Source organism: Pollachius pollachius (assembly GCF_949987615.1).
Source record: "Pollachius pollachius genome assembly, chromosome: 3".
In the NCBI taxonomy this organism is placed as follows: Eukaryota; Metazoa; Chordata; class Actinopteri; order Gadiformes; family Gadidae; genus Pollachius; species Pollachius pollachius.
The window spans coordinates 32,224,809-32,246,604 of NC_136936.1; the positions used below are offsets into that span (position 1 = coordinate 32,224,809).

The 21,796-nt window shown below is 46.1% G+C and overlaps 1 protein-coding gene across 1 annotated transcript in view; it reads right to left on the reverse strand.

Annotated features, from left to right (window-relative positions):
• Positions 1–1,329: 1,329 nt before the first annotated feature.
• wnt6b (wingless-type MMTV integration site family, member 6b) overlaps positions 1,330–21,796 on the reverse strand; it is a gene marked incomplete at its 3' end in the record, with an annotated part of 36,415 nt that continues 15,948 nt past the window's right edge. The window contains exons 3-4 of the mRNA XM_079732716.1: positions 5,252–5,574; positions 1,330–1,791 (exon numbers count right to left, since the gene is read on the reverse strand). Coding sequence (XP_079588842.1) covers positions 1,330–1,791; positions 5,252–5,574 — 785 coding nt within the window. The remainder of the gene's footprint in view (positions 1,792–5,251; positions 5,575–21,796) is intronic.

The following is a 21,796-nucleotide window of genomic DNA, read 5'->3' on the forward strand; positions in this document are numbered from 1 at the left end:
ACGATAGCAGACATCATAATGGATGTATGAATACAAAACAACTATCTAAATAGGGAGGAAAGCTCAGTTTGAGTACTGTACTAGCCTTTACAGTTGGAGACACAAGTTGCCAAAACTGACAGCATAAATGTGGTTACTATTAAATGCGTAAATGTTTTATAGCTGGTAGTTTTTTCTCTTCTATATTTCAGTTCACTTGGCAGCCAAAGACGTGTATAAAATACATTTATTCAAAATGGAAACAGACAACTCTTTTCTTGTTGTATTCAGAAGGAATTGGAGTAGATAAGGAATCTTTATGAAGGAAGATTGGGATTATATTTCTGATGTGTCTGATAGAAGAAAGACACTGATAACCAACGTGACCTTTTTCCTTAGTTTGAGACGTTGGATTTCATGTTTAGTTCCTCCTCAGTGAAGATGCTTTTCAAGAGTCTACATCTCATTTCAAACACAAGTCCACCCTTTCTTCAACTGGGACTTTTATAAAATATGTTATGCCATTATATCTATGCGTCTTTGTGTGAACGCTTGCTGGTTTGTTTGGTTCACACCAGGACACTGTCAGTGTCGTGTCCAAAGCTCCTGTTGTCCACCTGGGCCTCCAGGTTCAATAACTTATGTCCTGATCCTCCACAGATCCACTCACAATCTGTCCAAAGAGAAAACCCAACCGTCCTTCTTCTCAAGCTCAGATAAAACTCCCCCCCGCCCTCCCCTGCTCCCTCAGCCCCTCGCCCCTCAGTGACGGAGGCTGGAGGCCGGCCCTCGCCCCCTCAGTCACAGAGGCTGGAGGCCGGCCCTCGCCCCTCAGTGACAGAGGCTGGAGGCCGGCCCTCGCCCCTCAGTCACAGAGGCTGGAGGCCGGCTCTCGCCCCCTCAGTGACGGAGGCTGGAGGCCGGCCCTCGCCCCTCAGTCACAGAGGCTGGAGGCCGGCCCTCGCCCCCTCAGTCATGGAGGCTGGAGGCCGGCCCTCGCCCCCTCCGTGACGGAGGCTGGAGGCCGGCCCTCGCCCCCTCAGTCATGGAGGCTGGAGGCCGGCCCTCGCCCCCTCCGTGACGGAGGCTGGAGGCCGGCCCTCGCCCCCTCAGTGACAGAGGCTGGAGGCCGGCCCTCGCCCCTCAGTGACAGAGGCTGGAGGCCGGCCCTCGCCCCCTCAGTGACAGAGGCTGGAGGCCGGCCCTCGCCCCCTCAGTGACAGAGGCTGGAGGCCGGCCCTCGCCCCTCAGTGATGGAGGCTGGAGGCCGGCCCTCGCCCCTCAGTGACAGAGGCTGGAGGCCGGCCCTCGCCCCCTCAGTCATGGAGGCTGGAGGCCGGCCCTCGCCCCTCAGTGACAGAGGCTGAGCTTCTTGCGCACCGAGCACTTCTTGCACTGCACCACGCAGCACCAGTGGAAGCGGCACAGGCAGTTCTCCTCGAACTCCAGCGTCTCGTCGCGGTGGCCGCGCTCGCAGCACAGCAGGTCACAGCCACTCACATCCATGGCGGTGCTGTTGCAGGTGCGGCCGCGCGTGCCCAGCGATCCCGTCTTGCGGTTGGCCAGGCAGAAGTCGGGCGACTCGGCCGAGTAGATGAGGTCCTGGCGGTCGGGGGGCTTGACGTTGTGGCCCACGGGGATCAGTGTCTTGCCGTCGTTGCCGCCCATCACCTTGGAGGCGCCGTTGAAGCGCTCCAGCAGCCGGTCGCCCACCTCGCGGAACGGCGCCATCTTCTTCCAGCACGTGCGCAGTGTGCACGAGCCCGACAGCCCATGGCACTTGCACTCCATGCGCATGTAGAGCTTCACTGCCTGGGGGAGGAGATGGGGTGGAAATGGGTGTGTGTGTGTGTGTGTGTGTGTGTGTGTGTGTGTGTGTGTGTCAGGTTGAGTGTGTTTTTGTCAGGAAAACCGAGGAGGAAAAAAAAGATGGGTAATCGAAACCTTAAAGGGAACAAATAAACATTGACAATCCTAAAGTGCTCTTAAGGTTTAATTTATGATCTGTTTATCGATGTATCACACACACACACACACACACACACACACACACAGATAGACTCTGACACACAGATAGATTGGTAAGATAAAAGCAGACGCTATTCAGAAGGAATTTAACCCTCCACCCCCCTCTCTTCATGTTGCCTCTGGCCTTTCACATCTAACAAGCCTTGACAACAGATCACTCACTTATATACTGAGCGTAATGAACCCATCTCTCTCTCCCTCACACACACATGCACACACACTCATGCACATACTCTCTCTCTCTCACAAATAAACACACACACACACACACACAAACACACACATACACACCTACTCTCAAACACACACACAAACACATTCTTACACGCAAATACACACTCACTCACACTCTCACCCACTCTTTCACACAAACACACATTAACATGCCCTCACACACCTACGCACCCCCTCATACTCTCTCACACACACACACACACACACACATGCACATACACACAAACAAACACACACACACACACACACATGCCCAAGCTTGCTAATTTCTCTCCTTTTGTCTTATTTATAAATGCTAAATGTGTGTATATGCGTCAGTGTGTATGTGTGTTCAATCTCTCCTGTTGTGTTGAGAAGTAGCGAGCTAATGCTATAATTGGTCCCGACCCCACCTTCCTCCTCACTGGCTGTCTACCTGCGTTTGACCCCACTCCAGCAGTTTGTCAGAAAACCATGCAACCCTGTTGGTCTGTGTGTGTGTGTGTGTGTGTGTGTGTGTGTGTGTGTGTGTGCGTGTGTGTGTGTGTGTGTGTGTGTGTGTGTGGGGGGGGGGGGGGGGGGGGGGGGGGTGAGTGTGTGTGTGTGTGTGTGTGTGTGTTTGTGTGTGTGTGTGTGTGTGTGAGTGTGTGTGTGTGTGTGTGTGTGTGTGTGTGTGTGTGTGTGTGGATCTGACTACTCCTCTGGGAACAAAGAGTGAGAGCACCCAAGAAAAAAGTAAATATGGGGAAAAATATGTTTTCAACCAAAAACATATAATTAAGGTCTTAAAAGGATAAGCAAGCAGGGGAGGAAGCCAAATCCAAAGCAGCAGCTTCTCCCTGTGTCCACAGAGCGTTCAGGATGCCCTCACCATGCAGGCCAGAAGGGAGTGCAACAAAGAGGGGTTTAAAGGCCTCCGAGGGCCTGAACGTGAGGAGCTGCTCGCCGCGCGGCCTGGAGACTCAATGTGTGGCACGCTCTTGTTGTTGTGTTTCAGAAACTTGATTCATGTCAGAATATCGGCTTACGGCTCACTACAAATATATGGCTGGGGGGGGGGTCCTTTGCTTTTCTCATTTCTTCTCCATTGCTTTTTTGCGAGGAACATTCCAGAAGGGGAGAACGATCCTCTCCTGGATTTAACACCAGAATACTGAAATACTAACGTCACTGTTTTGTATTTTAAGATAATGGAGATTAAAGACTCATTTTGTTTTTGTCCGTGGTCTTTCCAGAAAGTTTTAGCTTGCTTCTGTAAATCGTCTTGCTAATGGCGGCTGGTGTTCGGTGTTAGGCTAGGTTATGGGTTCCAACACCCACAGTCTGCCTGTGTTAGGCGTACTTGAGCGAGATGCTCTCCTTAATAACATTGAATGAAGTCTGGAGTCCTTCTGGATAAAAGACGGGTGTGAAATGTTCCAAAGGTGGTTCCTTCCTATCCATGATGTGTGTTTTGATGAACCCAGAGGAGCAAACAGCATGTATTGATAAAAACAATAATTATAATAATAAATAAATGATTCCAGGGAGACATTCTGTGGATGTCTAATTATTAATACACATTTTTTCATCTGTTATGTATTTTTCACATATTCTCACTATAATATTTTTTTATACATTTTAAATAAATGATGTATATAATATTGAGAAAAACTGAGATGAATATATAATAATCCCAGAAAGGATATTCTGGTGAAAATCAGGAAGCATTCTGGATAATAACTCTGTGGTACTTCTATCGTTGGTGGGATGGTTGAAGCCCCCCCTTTACTGGTATTGTATCTGCTACTGTTTTTTTGTCAGCTACTGGCATTGTGTCTGTTAACGGTATTGTGTCTGCTACTGGATTTGTCTCTGTACTGGTATTGTGTCTCTACTGGTATTGTGTTTGCTACTGGTATTGTGTCTGTACTGGTATTGTGTTGGCTGTACCAACCAGCCTCCCAGCCTTGCTGTTGTCGAGGTCCACCCTGTACTGGTATTACGTTTGTACTGGTATTGTGTCTGTACTGGTATTGTGTCTGTTACCCACAAGCCTCCTGGCCTCATTGTTGTGGAGGTTCACCCTGTACTGGTTTTGTGTCTGTACTGGTATTGTGTCTGTACTGATGTTGTGTCTGTACTGGTATTGTGTCTGTACTGGTATTGTGTCTGTTACCCACCAGCCTTCTGGTCTTGTTGTTGTGGAGGTCCTCCCTGTACTGGTATTTTCTCTGTACAGGTATTGTGTCTGTACTGGTATTGTGTCTGTACTGTTATAGTGTCTGTACTGGTATTGTGTCTGTACTGGTATTGTGTCTGTACTGTTATGGTGTCTGTACTGGTATTGTGTCTGTACTGGTATGGTGTCTGTACTGGTATGGTGTCTGTACTGGTATTGTGTCTGTACTGGTATGGTGTCTGTACTGGTATGGTGTCTGTACTGGTATTGTGTCTGTACTGGTATGGTGTCTGTACTGGTATGTTGTCTGTACTGGTATTGTGTCTGTACTGGTATTGTGTCTGTACTGATGTTGTGTCTGTACTGGTATGGTGTCTGTACTGGTATTGTGTCTGTACTGGTATTTTCTCTGTACAGGTATAGTGTCTGTACTGGTATTGTGTCTGTACCTGTATTGTGTCTGTACTGGTATGGTGTCTGTACTGGTATTGTGTCTGTACTGTTATAGTGTCTGTACTGGTATTGTGTCTGTACCTGTATTGTGTCTGTACTGGTATGGTGTCTGTACTGGTATGGTGTCTGTACTGGTATTGTGTCTGTACTGGTATGGTGTCTGTACTGGTATGGTGTCTGTACTGGTATGGTGTCTGTACTGGTATGGTGTGTTCTGTACTGGTATGGTGTCTGTACTGGTATGGTGTCTGTACTGGTATGGTGTCTGTACTGGTATGGTGTGTTCTGTACTGGTATGGTGTCTGTACTGGTATGGTGTCTGTACTGGTATTGTGTCTGTACTGGTATGGTGTTTGTACTGGTATGGTGTCTGTACTGGTATGGTGTCTGTACTGGTATGGTGTGTTCTGTACCCACCAGCCTCCCGGCCTCGTTGTTGTGGAGGTCCACCAGCGCCCGGATGTCGCTCTTCCCTCGACGCCGCTTGGTGTCCATGAACTGCTTGGACTTCTCGTAGCCGAACTCCACGTCGTCCCCGCAGCCCCCCCACTCCCACTTGCCCCCCTCCCCCGAGCCCAAGGCGGGCTCCCCCGAGCCCAAGGCGGGGGGCCGCGGCGGGGCCCGGCTCCTGGTGGCCTCGCAGCCGCACTGCAGCAGCTCCCCCATGCTGCAGGCCTGGGTGACGGCGTGGGTCACTCCCGCCGCCGTGATGGCGTACACGAACGCCGTCTCTCGGATGTCTGGAGGGGGAGAGAGGGAGAGAGAGAGAGAGAGAGGGTTAGGGTGAGGGAGAGAGAGGGTGAGGGAGTGAGAGAGGGTGAGGGAGAGAGAGAGAGAGGGGGTTAGGGCGAGGGAAGGGAGAGAGAGAGGGAGAGATGGTTAGGGTGAGGGAGAGAGAGGGTTAGGGAGAGAGAAAGGGTCAGGGCAAGGGAGAGAGAGGGAGGGAGAGAGGGTGAGGGAGAGAGAGAGGGTTAGGGCGAGGGAGAGAGAGGGAGGGAGAGAGGGTGAGGGAGAGAGAGAGGGTTAGGGTGAGGGAGAGAGAGTGGGCTAGGGTGAAGGAGAAAGAGAGAGAGGGAGAGAGAGAGAGCAGGTCAGGGTGAGGCAAGTTCTGTTTATTAAACCTATATTTAACCGGGCTGGTCTCATGGAGATCGAACATCTCTTATACAGAAGAACTGCCCAAGACAGCAACGTGCACGTTTCAATAGAGTCACTACATGGAACAGAAACTGGAAGAGAGTTCAATATTTTCATTCAGATTCCACATCAAATGGCACAATTGAATGCAAGGTAGCTGTGATAAGAAGTAGGGGTTAAAACATTTACAAACAACAGCTTTATTCTCCTCCTTTTCTTTAACCCTTGCTTCAAAGAAGTCATTTAATGTTAGGAGTTGTCATTGAAAAAGGATCTGGTGTTTGCTCATGAGTTGATCCTTGTTGACAACACTGCATGCTCTTCCACACCGCCCAGGTCATCGTTTCTACAACACGACGTGAACTGGCAACCTGCTTATCAATCATCAGATCAGCAGTTTAGTTCCTGTGGTTATTCCTGTCTGTCAGTCCAGCCCTAGAAGAGACCCAGTTTATTCCCTGTGGTTATTCCTGTCTGTCTGTCTGTCCAGGCCTAGAAGAGACCCAGTTTTGTCCCTGTGGTTATTCCTGTCTGTCCGTCTGTCTGTCTGTCTGTCTGTCTGTCCAGCCCTAGTAGAGACCCAGTTTAGTTCCTGTCGTTATTTCTGTCTGTCTGTCTGTCCAGCCCTAAAAGAGACCCAGTTTAGTCCCTGTGGTTATTCCTATCTGTCCGTCCAGCCCTAGAAGAGACCCAGTTTATTCCCTGTGGTTACTCCTGTCTGTCTGTCCGTCCAGCCCTAGAAGAGACCCAGTTTATTCCCTGTGGTTATTCCTGTCTGTCTGTCCGTCCAGCCCTAGAAGAGACCCAGTTTATTCCCTGTGGTTATTCCTGTCTGCCTGTCCGTCCAGCCCTAGTAGAGACCCAGTTTAGTTCCTGTGGTTATTCCTGTCTGGCTGTCTGTCCAGCCCTGGTAGAGACCCGTTTAGTCCCTGTGGTTATTTCTGTCTGTCTGTCCAGCCCTAGGAGCCGTAGCGCCCGTCTGTCTCTGCGGTCATGTGACACATTGCTGCATGATCAAAGCAAGTCTTTCTCCATCCACTTCTATTACAGCAATCACAGGTCTCTTCGCAATTACATTGTTGATAGGGGCACCCTTTTGGTCACAGACAACATCATGCAGGCTGGTACACACACACACACACACACACACACAACACATGCTCACACACACACATACACACAACTGATGTTGTCTTTCCTAGGGCTTAGCACGCCTGGCTAAATGATAGTCTGACCACAAGTGCACAACTGATGGTGCGTCTTGGCCTGAGGCCTCAGCCTCCCTGGTCACCCTGGCTCCTCCCAGTCAGACCTACATGCTCACCTCTCCATGCAGAGGGGTGGGGGTCAGAGATCTTTGAATAGTCATTGGCTTAAACATGTATACGGTTCCTTTTTACCGAGAGCCCTCAAAGGATGGGATCACTATTTTTTGGCTGTATTTTATGGCATACGTGGGAACATTTTCAACAGCATTCCTCTATTATGTTGTTAGATAAGTAGGACCTATTATAAAAAATGACAATTATTCCTTTTTTTGTGTCAACAGGACAACCGCAAAGGTGGACCATGTTTGACATCTTGTGAGAAACAGCGAGGGATGTTTTTAAAATACCATAATTTCTTCTTGGATTTGAAACATTGGTCATAAACAATAACAGCCAAAACCAAGGCTTAGGGGCTGGACGGCCTCTGTTGTCTGGAGACAACAGAGGCCGTCCAGAATGTTAACGCTGTGGTAACATTCTGGGAGTACTGGGAACTATCGCCTCCTTTAATGTCCTCACAGCACCAGTGGCAAGAGAGTTGGTTGTAGAGGACGCAGTGTGTGTGTTTGTGTTTAATGAGCGAACAAGCGACAAAGAGAGAGAGAGAGAGAGAGACAGAGAGAAAAAGAGGGAGACGGAACGATAGAGAGAGAGAGAGAGAGAGAGAGGGAGAGAGAGAGAGAGGGAGATGAAGAAAAACTGAGGATAAGAGAGATAAAATAATACAAATAATATCGATCACTTTTAGTGATCTATGAAGTACTCAAACAAACTTTACAGGATATAAAAAGACAGCAAACAGCTGAAATAACAACAACAAAATATCAATAAAAGGTAACATTAAAGGTAAAATTTGAGTAAAAGTTAGAGCAAGCGAGAGAGAGAGAGCAGTCCCCCAACACGGCGCTGTGGAGCCCATCCTCAGTGAGAGAGGTTTAATGTCTGTGTGCTGGAAGGTGGTGAGCAGCATGCTAGTCAGAGCTCTGGCGGAGCAGCCAGCAATGCTGCGTATCGCATGATTCAGTGAATGGGATTCATTAGGGCTGGTCACACACACTCACACACACACACTCACACACACACACGGGGGAGTGGGTGGCGTGCGACGGGACCTCCACTCACCAAGCCACCATGATATCAATTCCAGCTGTGCACCCCGAAAACACTCAAGTGACTGCTGCACTCACGTGTGTGTGTGTGTGTGTGTGTGTGTGTGTGTGTGTGTGCGTGTGTGTGTGTGTGTGTGTGTGTGTTTGTGTGTGTGGGTGTGTGTGTGTGTGTGTGTGTGTGTGTGTATGTGTGTGTGTGTTTAGGTGTGTGTGTGTGTGTGTGTGTGTGTGTGTGGGTGTGTGTGTGTGTGTTTGTGTGTGTGTTTGAGTTTCTGTGTGTGTGGCTGCATGTGTGTGTGTGTGTGTGTGTGCGCATGCATGTCAAAACATGAACTGTTGTTTGAGGGTTGGGAGCGTTGGTCATAGCGGTAATGGAAATTAATCTGGGTTCTTGAGATATTGATGAGCTGTTAAGTTTGTGGTTCCCTGTGTAGCTTTTGTTACTGTAACGGTGCATTTGTGTGTTTATGTGTTGTCAACTTATTGTTATGTTGAGTTGAGTACTATCGTCAGCACGGTGTTTGAGAATAGAGCAGACCAGGAGTGTAGATCATGACAAGTGAAGCATTACCATGTCTCTGGCAGCATAAAGGAGAACAGTACTGAAGCCATTTCAGCTAAATATTATTAGTCGGGTTTTGATTTTCGCTTTGCACAGAAGTATTTTGCTTGTGATTATCTCTGAACAAGCACCAACCCCCCAAAACCTCAGGAGAGACCAGAGGACTCACCATCGCTTAAGGGGTGAGGAAAAGATCAATCAAGAGCAAAACAAAACAGAAACGCATCTAAAACAAAACAGTTCTGGGACACAAATAACTATTGGTGAGAAGATAAAAAAAAAAACATATTGAAAACGGTATGAATTGATGTGCCGCATTTCCCATTCTGCCTGGGAGATGTGAATTCCAAGCCTTCCCCCAGTGGGTGTCTGGGCCTGTCCTGCTCTGCCTTCAGCGCCAGAAGGGCTACTGTGGGTATTAACACATTTATTTAATGCTTAATCTTTCAGGCAACAATGTGTGAAGTGTCAAACGTTACCAGCCCTGGGTATATCAGGGCTGTCAGGTATATTGAGTTTCTCTCTTTACATGTTGTTGTGAACAGGCTTCACTTGCGTTATGTTCAAATTGCAAAATATTACACTCATAACGTGTTAAATGTCAAAGCTTATAACGTACAAAGGAGGCCTATATCCTTTACTTAACTAGGACCCCTTTTTGTGTTTCCATGAATGGTTTTATACACAATCTGGAAGAATCTAATCGGATAAATTATATTATTGTAATAAAATTGCTATAATGTTTCATATAAATAAATTGAGAAGTACAGACAACTCCCTGAAACAGTGGTTGAGAAGCTCTGCACCAAAGGGCCTTCTCCCTGGTACTGGGAGTGGGGAAAGGTGTAAATAATGCTGATGGATGAAGCACACACTCACTCACACACACACACAAACGCATGAATGCACCCTTAGGCCCGCACCAACATGCACAAAACACAGCACATACCTGCACGCACGTACACGCACATACACACACAATCTCACGCATACTATCACACACACACACACACACATACAAACACACACATACACACACGCATACACACACACACACACCCAGCCACACACACACACACACACACACACACACACACACACACACACACACACACACACACACACACACACACACACACACACAAAGTCTAACCCATGCAAGGTTGGACATGGAAGGTTGTGCAATGTGTGATCAACTGGAGCTGGATGTGGTGAGACATAACAAAGAGAGTATAATAATTTTTAGAATACATGAAACAAAAACTGTCTCTTCTACAATACGATATCCCCTTTGTTGTATAAATGACCATAACAATGATAGAATCGGAAGTAAATATTGAATAATGTTTGCATTCAACCCTTTGCATGCACCACTATGATCATCCCATTGATCATAAAGCATAAACCAACTGTCAACAAGAAGCCTTTCTGATACTGTTACCCAACATTTACCAGTGCACCAACGTAGCAACACAATTTGGTCTCACTAATTACACTTTAGATTGGTCCATCTTACTTCTGATGGCCAGTTCAAATCTGTCTGAACGGGTGTTTTACTTCTTTTTGCTTTATATTAGTTTTGACCTATCATGTTGCTCGTGGCAGATATCTGTAAGTACATGATTGCGAACACAAACTCGAACTGGAAGTCAACTGTGAACAATTATCTGTAAAGGTTTCAAATAACACCCTGTAGACTGGCCACTGTAGAAATACACTCAAATCCATCTGAAAGCCTCATCTCGTGTGAGTTTTTTTCGATATCTAAGTAGGGAAACAGGAAACAAGGAAGCAACTCTGCCTTTTTCAGTTGGTCTCCGGCCCAGGCTCTGGGCCTTTTCCCCTCAGGAACTCTGCTGTCACATAGTAGGACTGTCCCAGATTAGGGCTGATCTGACACGTTGCATTGGTAAACCACGCATCCCATTCATTATCGGAATGAAATTTACTTTCTCATGTAAACCACGCCAGTGATCAGTATCATTTGCAAATCTTACTAAAATGTTTTCTCTTCCTTTGTTAAGCAAAAGTGACGCAAATCAATTCCGCATGTGTGTGTGTGTGTGTGTGTGTGTGTGTGTGTGTGCGTGTGTGTGTGTGTGTGTGTGTGTGTGTGTGTGTGTGCAGTGCCTTCCTAAGAATTAACTACAAGAAACCAATTATGTTTCAGAGGGAACATAATGTAAGAAACAATAAAATGGCAATTCAGTTATTTCTGCTAAAGACGGTCCATTCCAACAATTATTAGTTATTATAACATTGCTTACTCAGTTATCCATGAATCAATCAAGACACCTCTAATGTGTTTGGAGGACTAGTTATAGCTTGAGCTTGAAAGACTTGTTTGTTTACAAGCAGGTTTACAATAACACTTTGCCCACTATGCCATGCGATTACAAAACATATTACAACGCCTTCATGTTGCCAGATTTCTATGAGCAGCTCAATGATGGTTGTAATACCTTTCCATCCTATTACAGATTTTTTTGGCACATAACAAGACTGGGTTTTTGAAGAGAACAGCGAATGATGGATGTTCTGGCGATGGCATAATCATCGCGGCTGATGTTTGACTAGTGATTGCCCACAGAGCAAGCACTGATTCCCAAGATGTTATCTCCTCTACCCACACAGATCTCAAGTCTTTTTAGTTCATCCAGTTCAAGACAGACGTTCTGAAACAGTGCCAGCCAGAACAGACATCTTAAAAAACAAAAGGTAAACTTCCCAGAACTTGATGTTTGGCCAATGTTGGGAAATAATAGCCTGGAGATATTTCTAAGAGGCGGGAATGTTACGGCGATCTAAGTTCCTGCTTTGAAGCCAACTATTGTGGACTTAAAGGGGTCATATTACACTTCTTCGGCTTTTCCCTTTCCTTGAGTGTGTTACATAGCTTTTGTTTATTACGTATTAGGACTGCTAAGCTACTCTGCCTGAAACAGATAATTTAGAGTCAGCCATTACTTGCGTTCTTGATGTAACAAAAGGACCAAAGTAAAGGCTGACTGGAAACGAGTTAGCCCGGACTCTTGAGTGCTAAGTTCCGCCCCGCGGCGCATTTCGTATTACCTCAAAGAAAGACAGTTAGACCGGCGGCCGCTGGAGTTCGGTTCGTGGAGCACGATGTCGAAAAGGCGCTGTTGTCACCCATACAAATCCCCTTTGTATGGGCTTCCAAAGGAATACAAAATAATCAGTGGTTCAAATACCATTTCACCATTACCTTCATTCAATGTAGGACTGCTTCCTAGATAGACACAGTTCACGGCTGAACAACCTGTATATTCAGGATCACAACCTTTAAGTAGATTGTGGATATGTTCTGTTTAAAAAAGGTCAGAGTTGGTGGTTGCAGCTGAGCTGTACACCCCGTGAAATCTAACTTTATAGTGTTCAAACGTTGTGGTTAATCAGCTGTAGGATGTGGCTAACATGCTAACTGACCTTATTTTGTTCAAATGTTTTCGATAGTCAGCTGTAGGCCTTGGTTAACTTGATACTTAGTGTTCAAATAGATTTGCTAATGAGCATCAGGCCCACCTTTACCTCAAAATGTGTTGACATATGGTGATGGTTTTCCGATCCCAATGTGGTGTTCAAGGGTGGAGTTGCATTACTAGTATAAAGAGACCGGAGGCCCTTCTCTATGTGTGTGTGTTGTGTGTAGTGGTTCCGAGGTCCATAGATGGGGCTGTGTACTAATAGTGTAGTACTAGGATATTGTTGGTGTGTTTAAATGTGTTTTCACGCATGTGTGTGGTCAAGCTGTCTCCCAAAGGGTTCTTCTTCAGTTCTTTGGAAACATAGATGGATTATTTGAATTAAATATTTTACAGATTATGTGGACAACCTAAAAAGGGTTGTCATTGAAAAGGGGTATAAGGACTTTGTTTGTTGAGGGGTTTAAATCTATCCTAATACCAAAGACCTGTCCCCCCAGTATGAGGTACTGTCAAAGGGGTCCGGGGTGCCAACCCTGCAGTCAGGTGGGGGTTGAAAGCCAACTTACTGCCGGATCAAGAACCTCCTGGCGGGAGACGACATGACAACCCTGACATTCTGTCATAAGTAGCTCCGGCCGACTTAATTTTGAAAATATTTATTTTATTATTTCCTTACAAATAATTTGGGTCCTGTGGTATTGTGAAACCTCAATGATTTTATTCAAGACAGTTGTATCATTCCATGTAATTCCAAATGACTCTTCTTCTGTTCTAAGTCAGCTCTATAAATGCTGTTGATGTTCTGCAGGACGTAGGGATTCAAGTCAGACTCTAGGCCTGGATGTGCAGGGTGTATCCCTCATATAAGGGGGACTGGAACCTGCTTCATTCGTACTCCAACATAATAAGGAAAATATTTAAAAAAGCACCGAAATGATAAAATATACAAATTGGTCAGTCAACAAACACACGTTGTTATCGTGATGTATTTCATCTATAATATATGATAGCTACGATATAACTACTTACCACTGTGAAAGGTCCTTATCCACTCTTGGCTGTGATGATACTTGTGATTGAAGTTATGATTCAGAATCGGACTCGGGCAGAAGAAGCTACTGCTGAACCAAAGCCATTGATTGGTTGGGCAGGTCAGGCCCAATCGCAACAAAGTGGACCAGCTAACCAATGAGAGCAGACCGGCCGGGGGGGGGGGGGGTTCTGATAACGGCTGAATGCGGTCCTGCATCATTGAACAGTATTACAATAATCAGGTATACTTTGCACATTAAAGTATGTAAACATATTCTAATAGTACCCCAAAAAGAAATGATTAACCACATGTAGCCCTATGGGAATTTAGGGTATTTTCTTAACTATTTTTTTTATTATGTTGTTGTTTTATTTTGTTTATTTTACTTCCATACGTGTTTTTATAAATGCTAAATATGTTTAAATAATGTTTACATGCATAACAAAATGTGTTAGTTTGGATGCATGTACTTGGAGTAAGAACCGATCAGAGGTCGGGGTGAGAGTTCGGGACGAGAGCGGAAGGGCGAGAGACGAGAGAGATGGAGGATAATGCTGGACACGTGAATCACGTTAGGAGTTTGGTAGAACACCAAGTTTTAATGCGTGTTGCTTTTGAGTGCTTTTGAACACACGGACAGTGCGGTTTAGACAAGTATTCCTGAGTGACTTTGGTAATGTTTATGTGCTTCGGTGGTGAAGGGCTCGGCTAGAGTTTTTACCGGCGAGAGAACGGCTGATCAGCGTGAGCTAGCCCGAGCTTCCAGACCTGTTGCCAGTGAGCAGCCTGCTCGACTGACACCAGGGCAATTCTTCTACAAGCTCAGTCTCTCCTGGACTTCTCTGCTAAGCTGCGACGACGCTCTCCTTCACCAGCAGCGGTAGGGCAGAGGACGACGACCAGCTCTAGCAGTGAGTTTCTTTGTTGTGCATTGACGTGAAGCGGCCAACGTGTTTTAGGCCCCACCGCTCCCAAGCGACGCTGCAACGTTGCCTCTGACTCTGACAAGGGTTTGGTGTTTATTCCATTTCCTGGGCTTAGTTTTAGGTCTGAAAAGTGTGTAATATTGTATTGAACCATGTTTCATTTCCCTTGAAATTGAACTTTCAATTAAGAGTTAATATTTTATGATTTATGTGTCAAGGTCAATGTATGTTCGGTTTGGTTAATTCATATATTTCTATATAAATTGTCTAAACTGAATGATCTTGAATATTTGTATGTTATTTGGGTGTTTTGATATTGATAACACTATCATTGAGTAAGCAAATGGTTAAGGGGTAAAAATAATAATTTAATTAAAAGTTAAAATTCATTAAAGGAACAAACATTAGCATTGCATTAAGCGAAATACATTTAGTGCATTAATTAACATTAGAGAGAGTGATCTCTCACACACAAAATAATTCGGGATTGCAACTCAATGTCCATAGCGGGGCAGCTAGGGGCGCTACATAATGGGGGCTCGTCCGGGATGTTAATTAATGCAATTAGTTGATTAGTAATTATATGTCAATACATGTTTAGCTGTTAGCATAAGCCTGTAAATTTTTATTAGCTTCCCAAAGAAAATAAGTCAAATAGCTTATTGAGAAGCTAAAAGCTAAAAAGAAAATGGAGTCGCAGAGTAGCACTATAGAATTAGTTAAAGAGCTTGAAGTCTGGTGCAGAAGAGAAGAATTAGATGAAGACAATGATGTGATGGTAATGATTCCAGAAGATGAATGCCCAGATTGAAGAAACCATGGGAAACATCAAAGCCTTAGGCCGAGTGCGAGTGATTGGACGGACACTTAGTCTGTAGCTGAATCTACTAAAAGTGCTATTCGAGTGTAAGGAAGTGGTGGACTCCTCCAAAGTACCTCCAGAACTGTTGCCGGATGGCAAGACGGGAAAGTGGAGGATCATTATTGCTTCTGATAATCCTGTTCCTGGTGACGGTGCTTCTCCCAGCCCGTTAAAGAGTTTGTTGGATGATCCACCAGCGGGTGGCTCGGCTGAGTCCATTATCCAAGCAGTAGGTGATTTGTTTGCTAAGATGGAGAAACCACCGGGCGAGAACAGCAGTTACCGTCGGTTGAGAGTGTTCTCAGGTACTTTGTCGACCCCAGCTGGGGAAGAGTCTCTTGAGCATTGAAGGGTCCTGCGTTGGCTGTTGTAAAGGCTGTATGGACTGCTGATCGGGAGGTTAGTCCAGCTCAATGCTTCGAAGCCATTGAGAGTGCGTTTGGGTCTGCTGAGACTGGTGAAGACCTATATTTCGCCTTTACGTTGCTACAGCAGCAGGCAAAGGAAAAGTTGTCTGACTTTCTTAGGCATTTAGAGTTGTTGTTGACCAAGGTGGTTTGCCGTGGAGGTATCCCTACAGGCCGTGTCAACTATGCTCGAGTGGAGCAGCTGCTCAGAGGAGCCGTCCACTCTGATATGATGCTTGTTCAGCTCAAACTCAGGGAACGGAAGAAAAAGCCTCCATCATTCTTAGAACTGCTGAGCGAAATCCGAAGTGAAGAGGAGTATGAGACTTCTAGGATGAAGCTTAACACATCGGTACAGAGAGTCCATGCAAACCCTGCTACGGACAGTAGACAGGAAGACGTTGAGCATTTGAGATCTGAAGTTCAAGAACTCAAGTCAATGTTCACTTCCATGAGAACTCTACAAAGCCAAGTTGTAGCAGATAGCAAAGAACCAAGGTCTCTGACAAAAGTGCCCGCCCCAGAGACAGGCGGTGAGGATGATGTAGCTACCTTGAGAAAACAAGTGAAGGACCTGCAAAAGCAAATGGCAGGCCAAAAGCCTAAAGTCTCTGAATCCCCTGCTACAGTTCATAGAGTAGATTCATCAAAACCAGCCCACAGTGATAATAGAAAGCAACCATCAAACGATTCTGATGGGAACTTTTGTTATCACTATGGAGAAAACAGCCATTTTTCTGCTAAATGCCACGATGCAGAGAATCAGGCCAAAGTGATCCAGAAATTGATTCACTCTCTAAAGAAAGCCAAACAGGGAGAATCTCAAGTAAGCCGTCCCACAGTGTGCTCAGCTAAGAAAAGTGAGATAACCACGCTGAGAAGAGACATTCCTCATGGACTGATTGGCCCCTCTTCGATCGTTCCAGTGAAGATAAATGGCCAACATTGCGATGTACTCCTTGATAGTGGCTCACTATTTATCATTATCTTTGAGACTTGGTACAACCGGCACTTACATGATGTCCCAATCAAGCCAGTGTCAGGATTAGCGATATGAGGGTTAAGCGACACCAGTTACCCCTACCTCGGAAATGTCGTAGTGGAGATGGATTTTCCCGCGAAGGTCACAGGCTCGAAGGAGACACTTTCGGTCCTGGACCTGATATGCCCAAGTCCTCGAAGTTCTGAGAAGACCTCTGTGATCCTAGGAACTAATGCTAACCTGTTTCAGAGACTGTCTAGACTCTGCAAAGAGACCACAGGAGTGGACCTTGCGCAGACACTTGAAATAAAAGGAAAGAACATCCTTGTGCACACAGTCCAGCCAACCACCGAGGGTTCAGAGGAAGAAGTGGGATATGTGAAGTGGATGGGCCCAGGCTCACTTACCCTACCTGGATGGTGAATGCTGTGCCATTTGTGAAGTAGAGTTGACATAGCCTCTGGATCAAGACCTGCTGATGGTCGAAGCCTCACCCACTGTTCCATTACCATCTGGAGTAATGCTGCAGCCTATGGTCGTGCCGACTACTGCAGTGGATGAAGATCACCTCACAGTTCTTATCCAGAATGAGTCTCTGAAGGACACAGTCATACCAGTTGGAACTGTCTTAGGCCAGCTATGCTACGCTGATTCAGTCGTTCCATCTCAGAAAGTTGAAACTGAAGCCGTGACTATTCCAACAGAGTTAGACCCTCAACTGATCCAGTTTGGCGACTCACCCAAACCAAGTCAATGGAAAGAGCGACTCCGTCAAAAGTAATATGAGCGAGCTAGCGTATTCTCAGTGCTTGAGTGGGATGTTGGCCTGGCAAAGGATGTGGAACATAATATCAGGATGACGGAACCAAAGCCGTTCAGAGAACGTTCAAGACGCCTTGCTCAGGCAGATATTGACGATGTCCGTAAGCACTTGCAGGAGTTGTTGAAGGCTGGCATAATTAAGGAGTCACGTAGCCAGTATGCATCACCAATTGTGATAGCCAGAAAGAAAGCCGGGCGTGTCAGAATGTGCATTGACTATAGGACCCTCAACAGCCATATGATTCCAGACCAATACACAACTCCTCGCATAGATGATGCATTAGACTGCTTGACTGGGAGCAAATGGTTTTCTGTCCTCGATCTACGCAGCGGCTACTATCAGATTGCCATGGCAGAGGAGGACAAAGAGAAAACTGCGTTCATTTATCCCCTTGGATTTTTCCAATTTGAAAGAATGCCCCAGGGCATAACAGGAGCGCCTGCAACGTTCCAAAGACTTATGGAGAAGGCTGTTGGCGATATGAATCTCCTTCAAGTGTTGGTTTATTTAGATGATCTCATAGTCTTTGGACGTTCACTGGAAGAGCATGAAGAGCGCCTCCTGCGGGTGTTAGACAGGCTTGAAGATGTAGGGCAGAGGTAACCCTCCCTTGCCAAATGTCAATTTTGTCAGCCCAGGGATCATTGGGTCACAAGTATGTGGGTCACATAGTTTCTGCTGAGGGCGTTGCCACTGACCCTGAGAAGCTTGAAGCAGTTGCTAAATGGCCGCAGCCCACTGACCTTAAGACACTGCGATCTTTCTTAGATTTCTGTGGTTACTACAGACGCTTTATAGAGAACTACTCAGCAATCGTTAGGCCCTTTACGGAACTGACCAAGGGATATGCACCTACCCGGCATGAACAGAAGCAAGTCCTGGACAAGATCAAGACCTACTTTAAGGATTCAGAACCATTCAATGACCGATGGGACCAGTCCTGCACGTCCTGACGCTTTCAATCAAATGATTCAATGTCTGATTAATATTTCCTACACACAGACGCAAGCTTCAAAGGGCTCGGTGCCGTTCTCTATCAAGAACACCCCGAAGGGTTAAGACCAGTGGCGTTTGCCAGCAGAAAGTTGAGCTCTCCTGAACAACGATATCCTGTACATCAGCTTGAGTTCCTTGCACTTAAATGGGCTGTCGTGGATAAATACAACGACTACCTCTATGGAGCCAAGTTCACGGTATGCACTGATAATAACCCTTTGACGTACGTACTTATCACGGCCAAGCTCAGTGCGACAGGTCATCGTTGGCTTGCAGCCCTGGCCACCTATGACTTTGACGTAAAGTATAGGCCTGGTAAAGCAAACATAGATGCTGACCTGCTCTCTCACAACTTTCCCGAAGATGGTGAGGAGTGGGATAGCATGTCTCCAAACGTGGTGAAGTCTATATGTTGGTGGATACAAGTTGAGGAATCCTTGTATTCTTCCCCCAGATATGTGGAACAATTAGGAGCTTCGCCAGCCTGTATTCCCGATGTGTATGCCTTTCTGTCTCAGATACACCTGAACTCACTGGAGCAACTGTCAAAAGCTGACTTGATGGCTGCCCAGAAGAAGGATAAGGTGATCTGACGTGTGATTGAGGCAGTGAAACAGGGAGTCTGGCCTAGCAACAAAGATCTACACCCAGAGATGCTCCTGGTGAAGAGGGAAGTTTGCAAACTTGTGATGTGAGATGAACTTCTGTACAGAACAAGCAAGAAAGCTGCAGATGAGGCACTACAGCTTGTGCTGCCTGCTGAGAGAAGTAGTGTTACATTCTCTTCATGACGAAATGGGCCACTTAGGAGTGGAAAGGGTCACTGAACTCCTAAGAGCAAGATTCTATTGGCCCAAAATGGCTAATGATGCAGAGGCATACAGTGGGGCAAAAAAGTTTTTAGTCAGCCACCAATTGTGCATGTTCTCCCACTTAAAAAGACGAGAGAGGCCTGTAATTTTCATCATAGGTAAACCTCAGCTATGAGAGACGAAATGAAAAAAAAAAATCCAGAAAATCACATTGTCTGATTTTTTAAGAATTTATTTGCAAATTATGGTGGAAAATAAGTATTTGGTCACCTACAAACCAGCAAGATTTCTGGCTGTCACAGACCTGTAACCTCTTCTTCTTTAAGAGGCTGTTTAACTGTATTAATGGCACCTGTTTGAACTCCTTATCAGTATAAAAGACATCTGTCCACAACCTCAAACAGTCACACTCCAAACTCCAATATGGCCAAGACCAAAGAGCTGTCAAAGGACACCAGAAACACAATTGTAGACCTGCACCAGGCTGGGAAGTCTGAATCTGCAATAGGTAAGCAGCTTGGTGTGAAGAAATCAACTGTGGGAGCAATTATTAGGAAATGGAATACATACAAGACCACTGATAATCTCCCTCGATCTGGGGCTCCACGCAAGATCTCACCCTGTGGGGTCAAAATGATCACAAGAACGGTGAACAAAAATCCCAGAACCACACGGGGGGACCTAGTGAATGACCTCCAGAGAGCTGGGACCAAAGTAACAAAGGCTACCATCACTAACACACTACGCCGCCAGGGACTCAAATCCTGCAGTGCCAGACGTGTCCCCCTGCTAAAGCCAGTGCATGTCCAGGCCCGTTTGAAGTTTGCTAGAGAGCATTTGGATGATCCAGAACAGGATTGGGAGAATGTCATATGGTCAGATGAAACCAAAATATAACTTTTTGGTAAAAACTCAACTCGTCGTGTTTGGAGGAGAAAGAATGCTGAGTTGCATCCAAAGAACACCATACCTACAGTGAAGCATGGGGGTGGAAACATCATGCTTTGGGCCTGTTTTTCTGCCAAGGGACCAGGACGTCTGATCCGTGTGACGGAAAGAATGAATGGGGCCATGTATCGTGAGATTTTGAGTGAAAACCTCCTTCCATCAGCAAGGGCACTGAAGATGAAACGTGGCTGGGTCTTTCAGCATGACAATGACCCCAAACACACCGCCCGGGCAACGAAGGAGTGGCTTCGTAAGAAGCATTTCAAGGTCCTGGAATGGCCTAGCCAGTCTCCAGATCTGAACCCCATAGAAAATCTTTGGAGGGAGTTGAAAGTCCGTGTTGCCCAGCGAAGGCCCAAAAACATCACTGCTCTAGAGGAGATCTGCATGGAGGAATGGGCCAAAATACCAGCAGCAGTGTGTGAAAACCTTGTAAAGACTTACAGAAAACGTTTGACCTCTGTCATTGCCAACAAAGGGCATGTAAGGGCATTTTTTCATTTTGTCTCTCATAGCTGAGGTATACCTATGATGAAAATTACAGGCCTCTCTCATCTTTTTAAGTGGGAGAACTTGCACAATTGGTGGCTGACTAAATACTTTTTTGCCCCACTGTATGTAAAAACACCTGCCAAGAAAGACGCTCCCTTACATCAGATCGCCAGCAGTGGTCCTATGGACCTGGTGTGTATTGACTTTTTGTCAATGGAATCAGATTTCAGAGGCATTAGTAACGTCTTGGTACAGCTGGTGCTGCCTGCTGAGTTCAGAGAAGTAGTGTTGCATTCTCTTCATGACAAAATGGGCCACTTAGGAGTGGAAAGGGTCACTGAACTCCTAAGAGCAAGATTCTACTGGCCCAAAATGGCTAATGAGGCAGAGGCATATGTGAGAGACTGTGGGCTGTGCATCACTCGTTAAACTCCTGCCAGGAAAGCCGCTCCCTTACATCAGATCACCAGCAGTGGTCCTATGGACCTGGTGTGTATTGACTTTTTGTCAATGGAATCAGATTCCAGAGGCATTAGTAACGTCTTGGTAGTGACCGATCACTATACCAGATATGCTCAAACTTTTCCTGCGAAGAATCAGAAAGCTCTGACAGTAGCCAAGATCCTTGTTGAGAAGTATTTTGTCCACTATGGCTTGCCTGTTAGGATTCATTCCGACCAGGGAAGAGATTTTGAGTCGTGATTGATAAGAGAGCTGCTGACAACCTTGGGCATACGGAAATCACGAACGACTCCGTATCATCCTCAAGGGGATCCCCAGCCAGAGCGTTTCAACCGTACTCTGCTCTCTATGCTTGGTACGTTAGGCCAAGAGAAGAAGAGGTCCTGGAGCCAGCATGTACCTTCATTAGTGCATGCTTACGACAGCACAAAAAGTGATGCGACGGGATACTCTCCTTATTATTTGATGTTTGTTAGGGAAGCCAGACTACCTTTAGACCTGTGCTTTGAAACCTCCAAAGATAGAACTCAGGAGACAAACCATTTCCACTATGTGGAAGGCCTGAAGCGTGACCTGCAAACAGCATACCAACTTGCTAGTCAAGCTGCAGACAAGACTCACTTGGGAACAAGAAAGCCTATGATTCGAAGGTCAGCTTTCAGAACATACAGGAAGGGGACTGTGTTCTTCTGAAGAA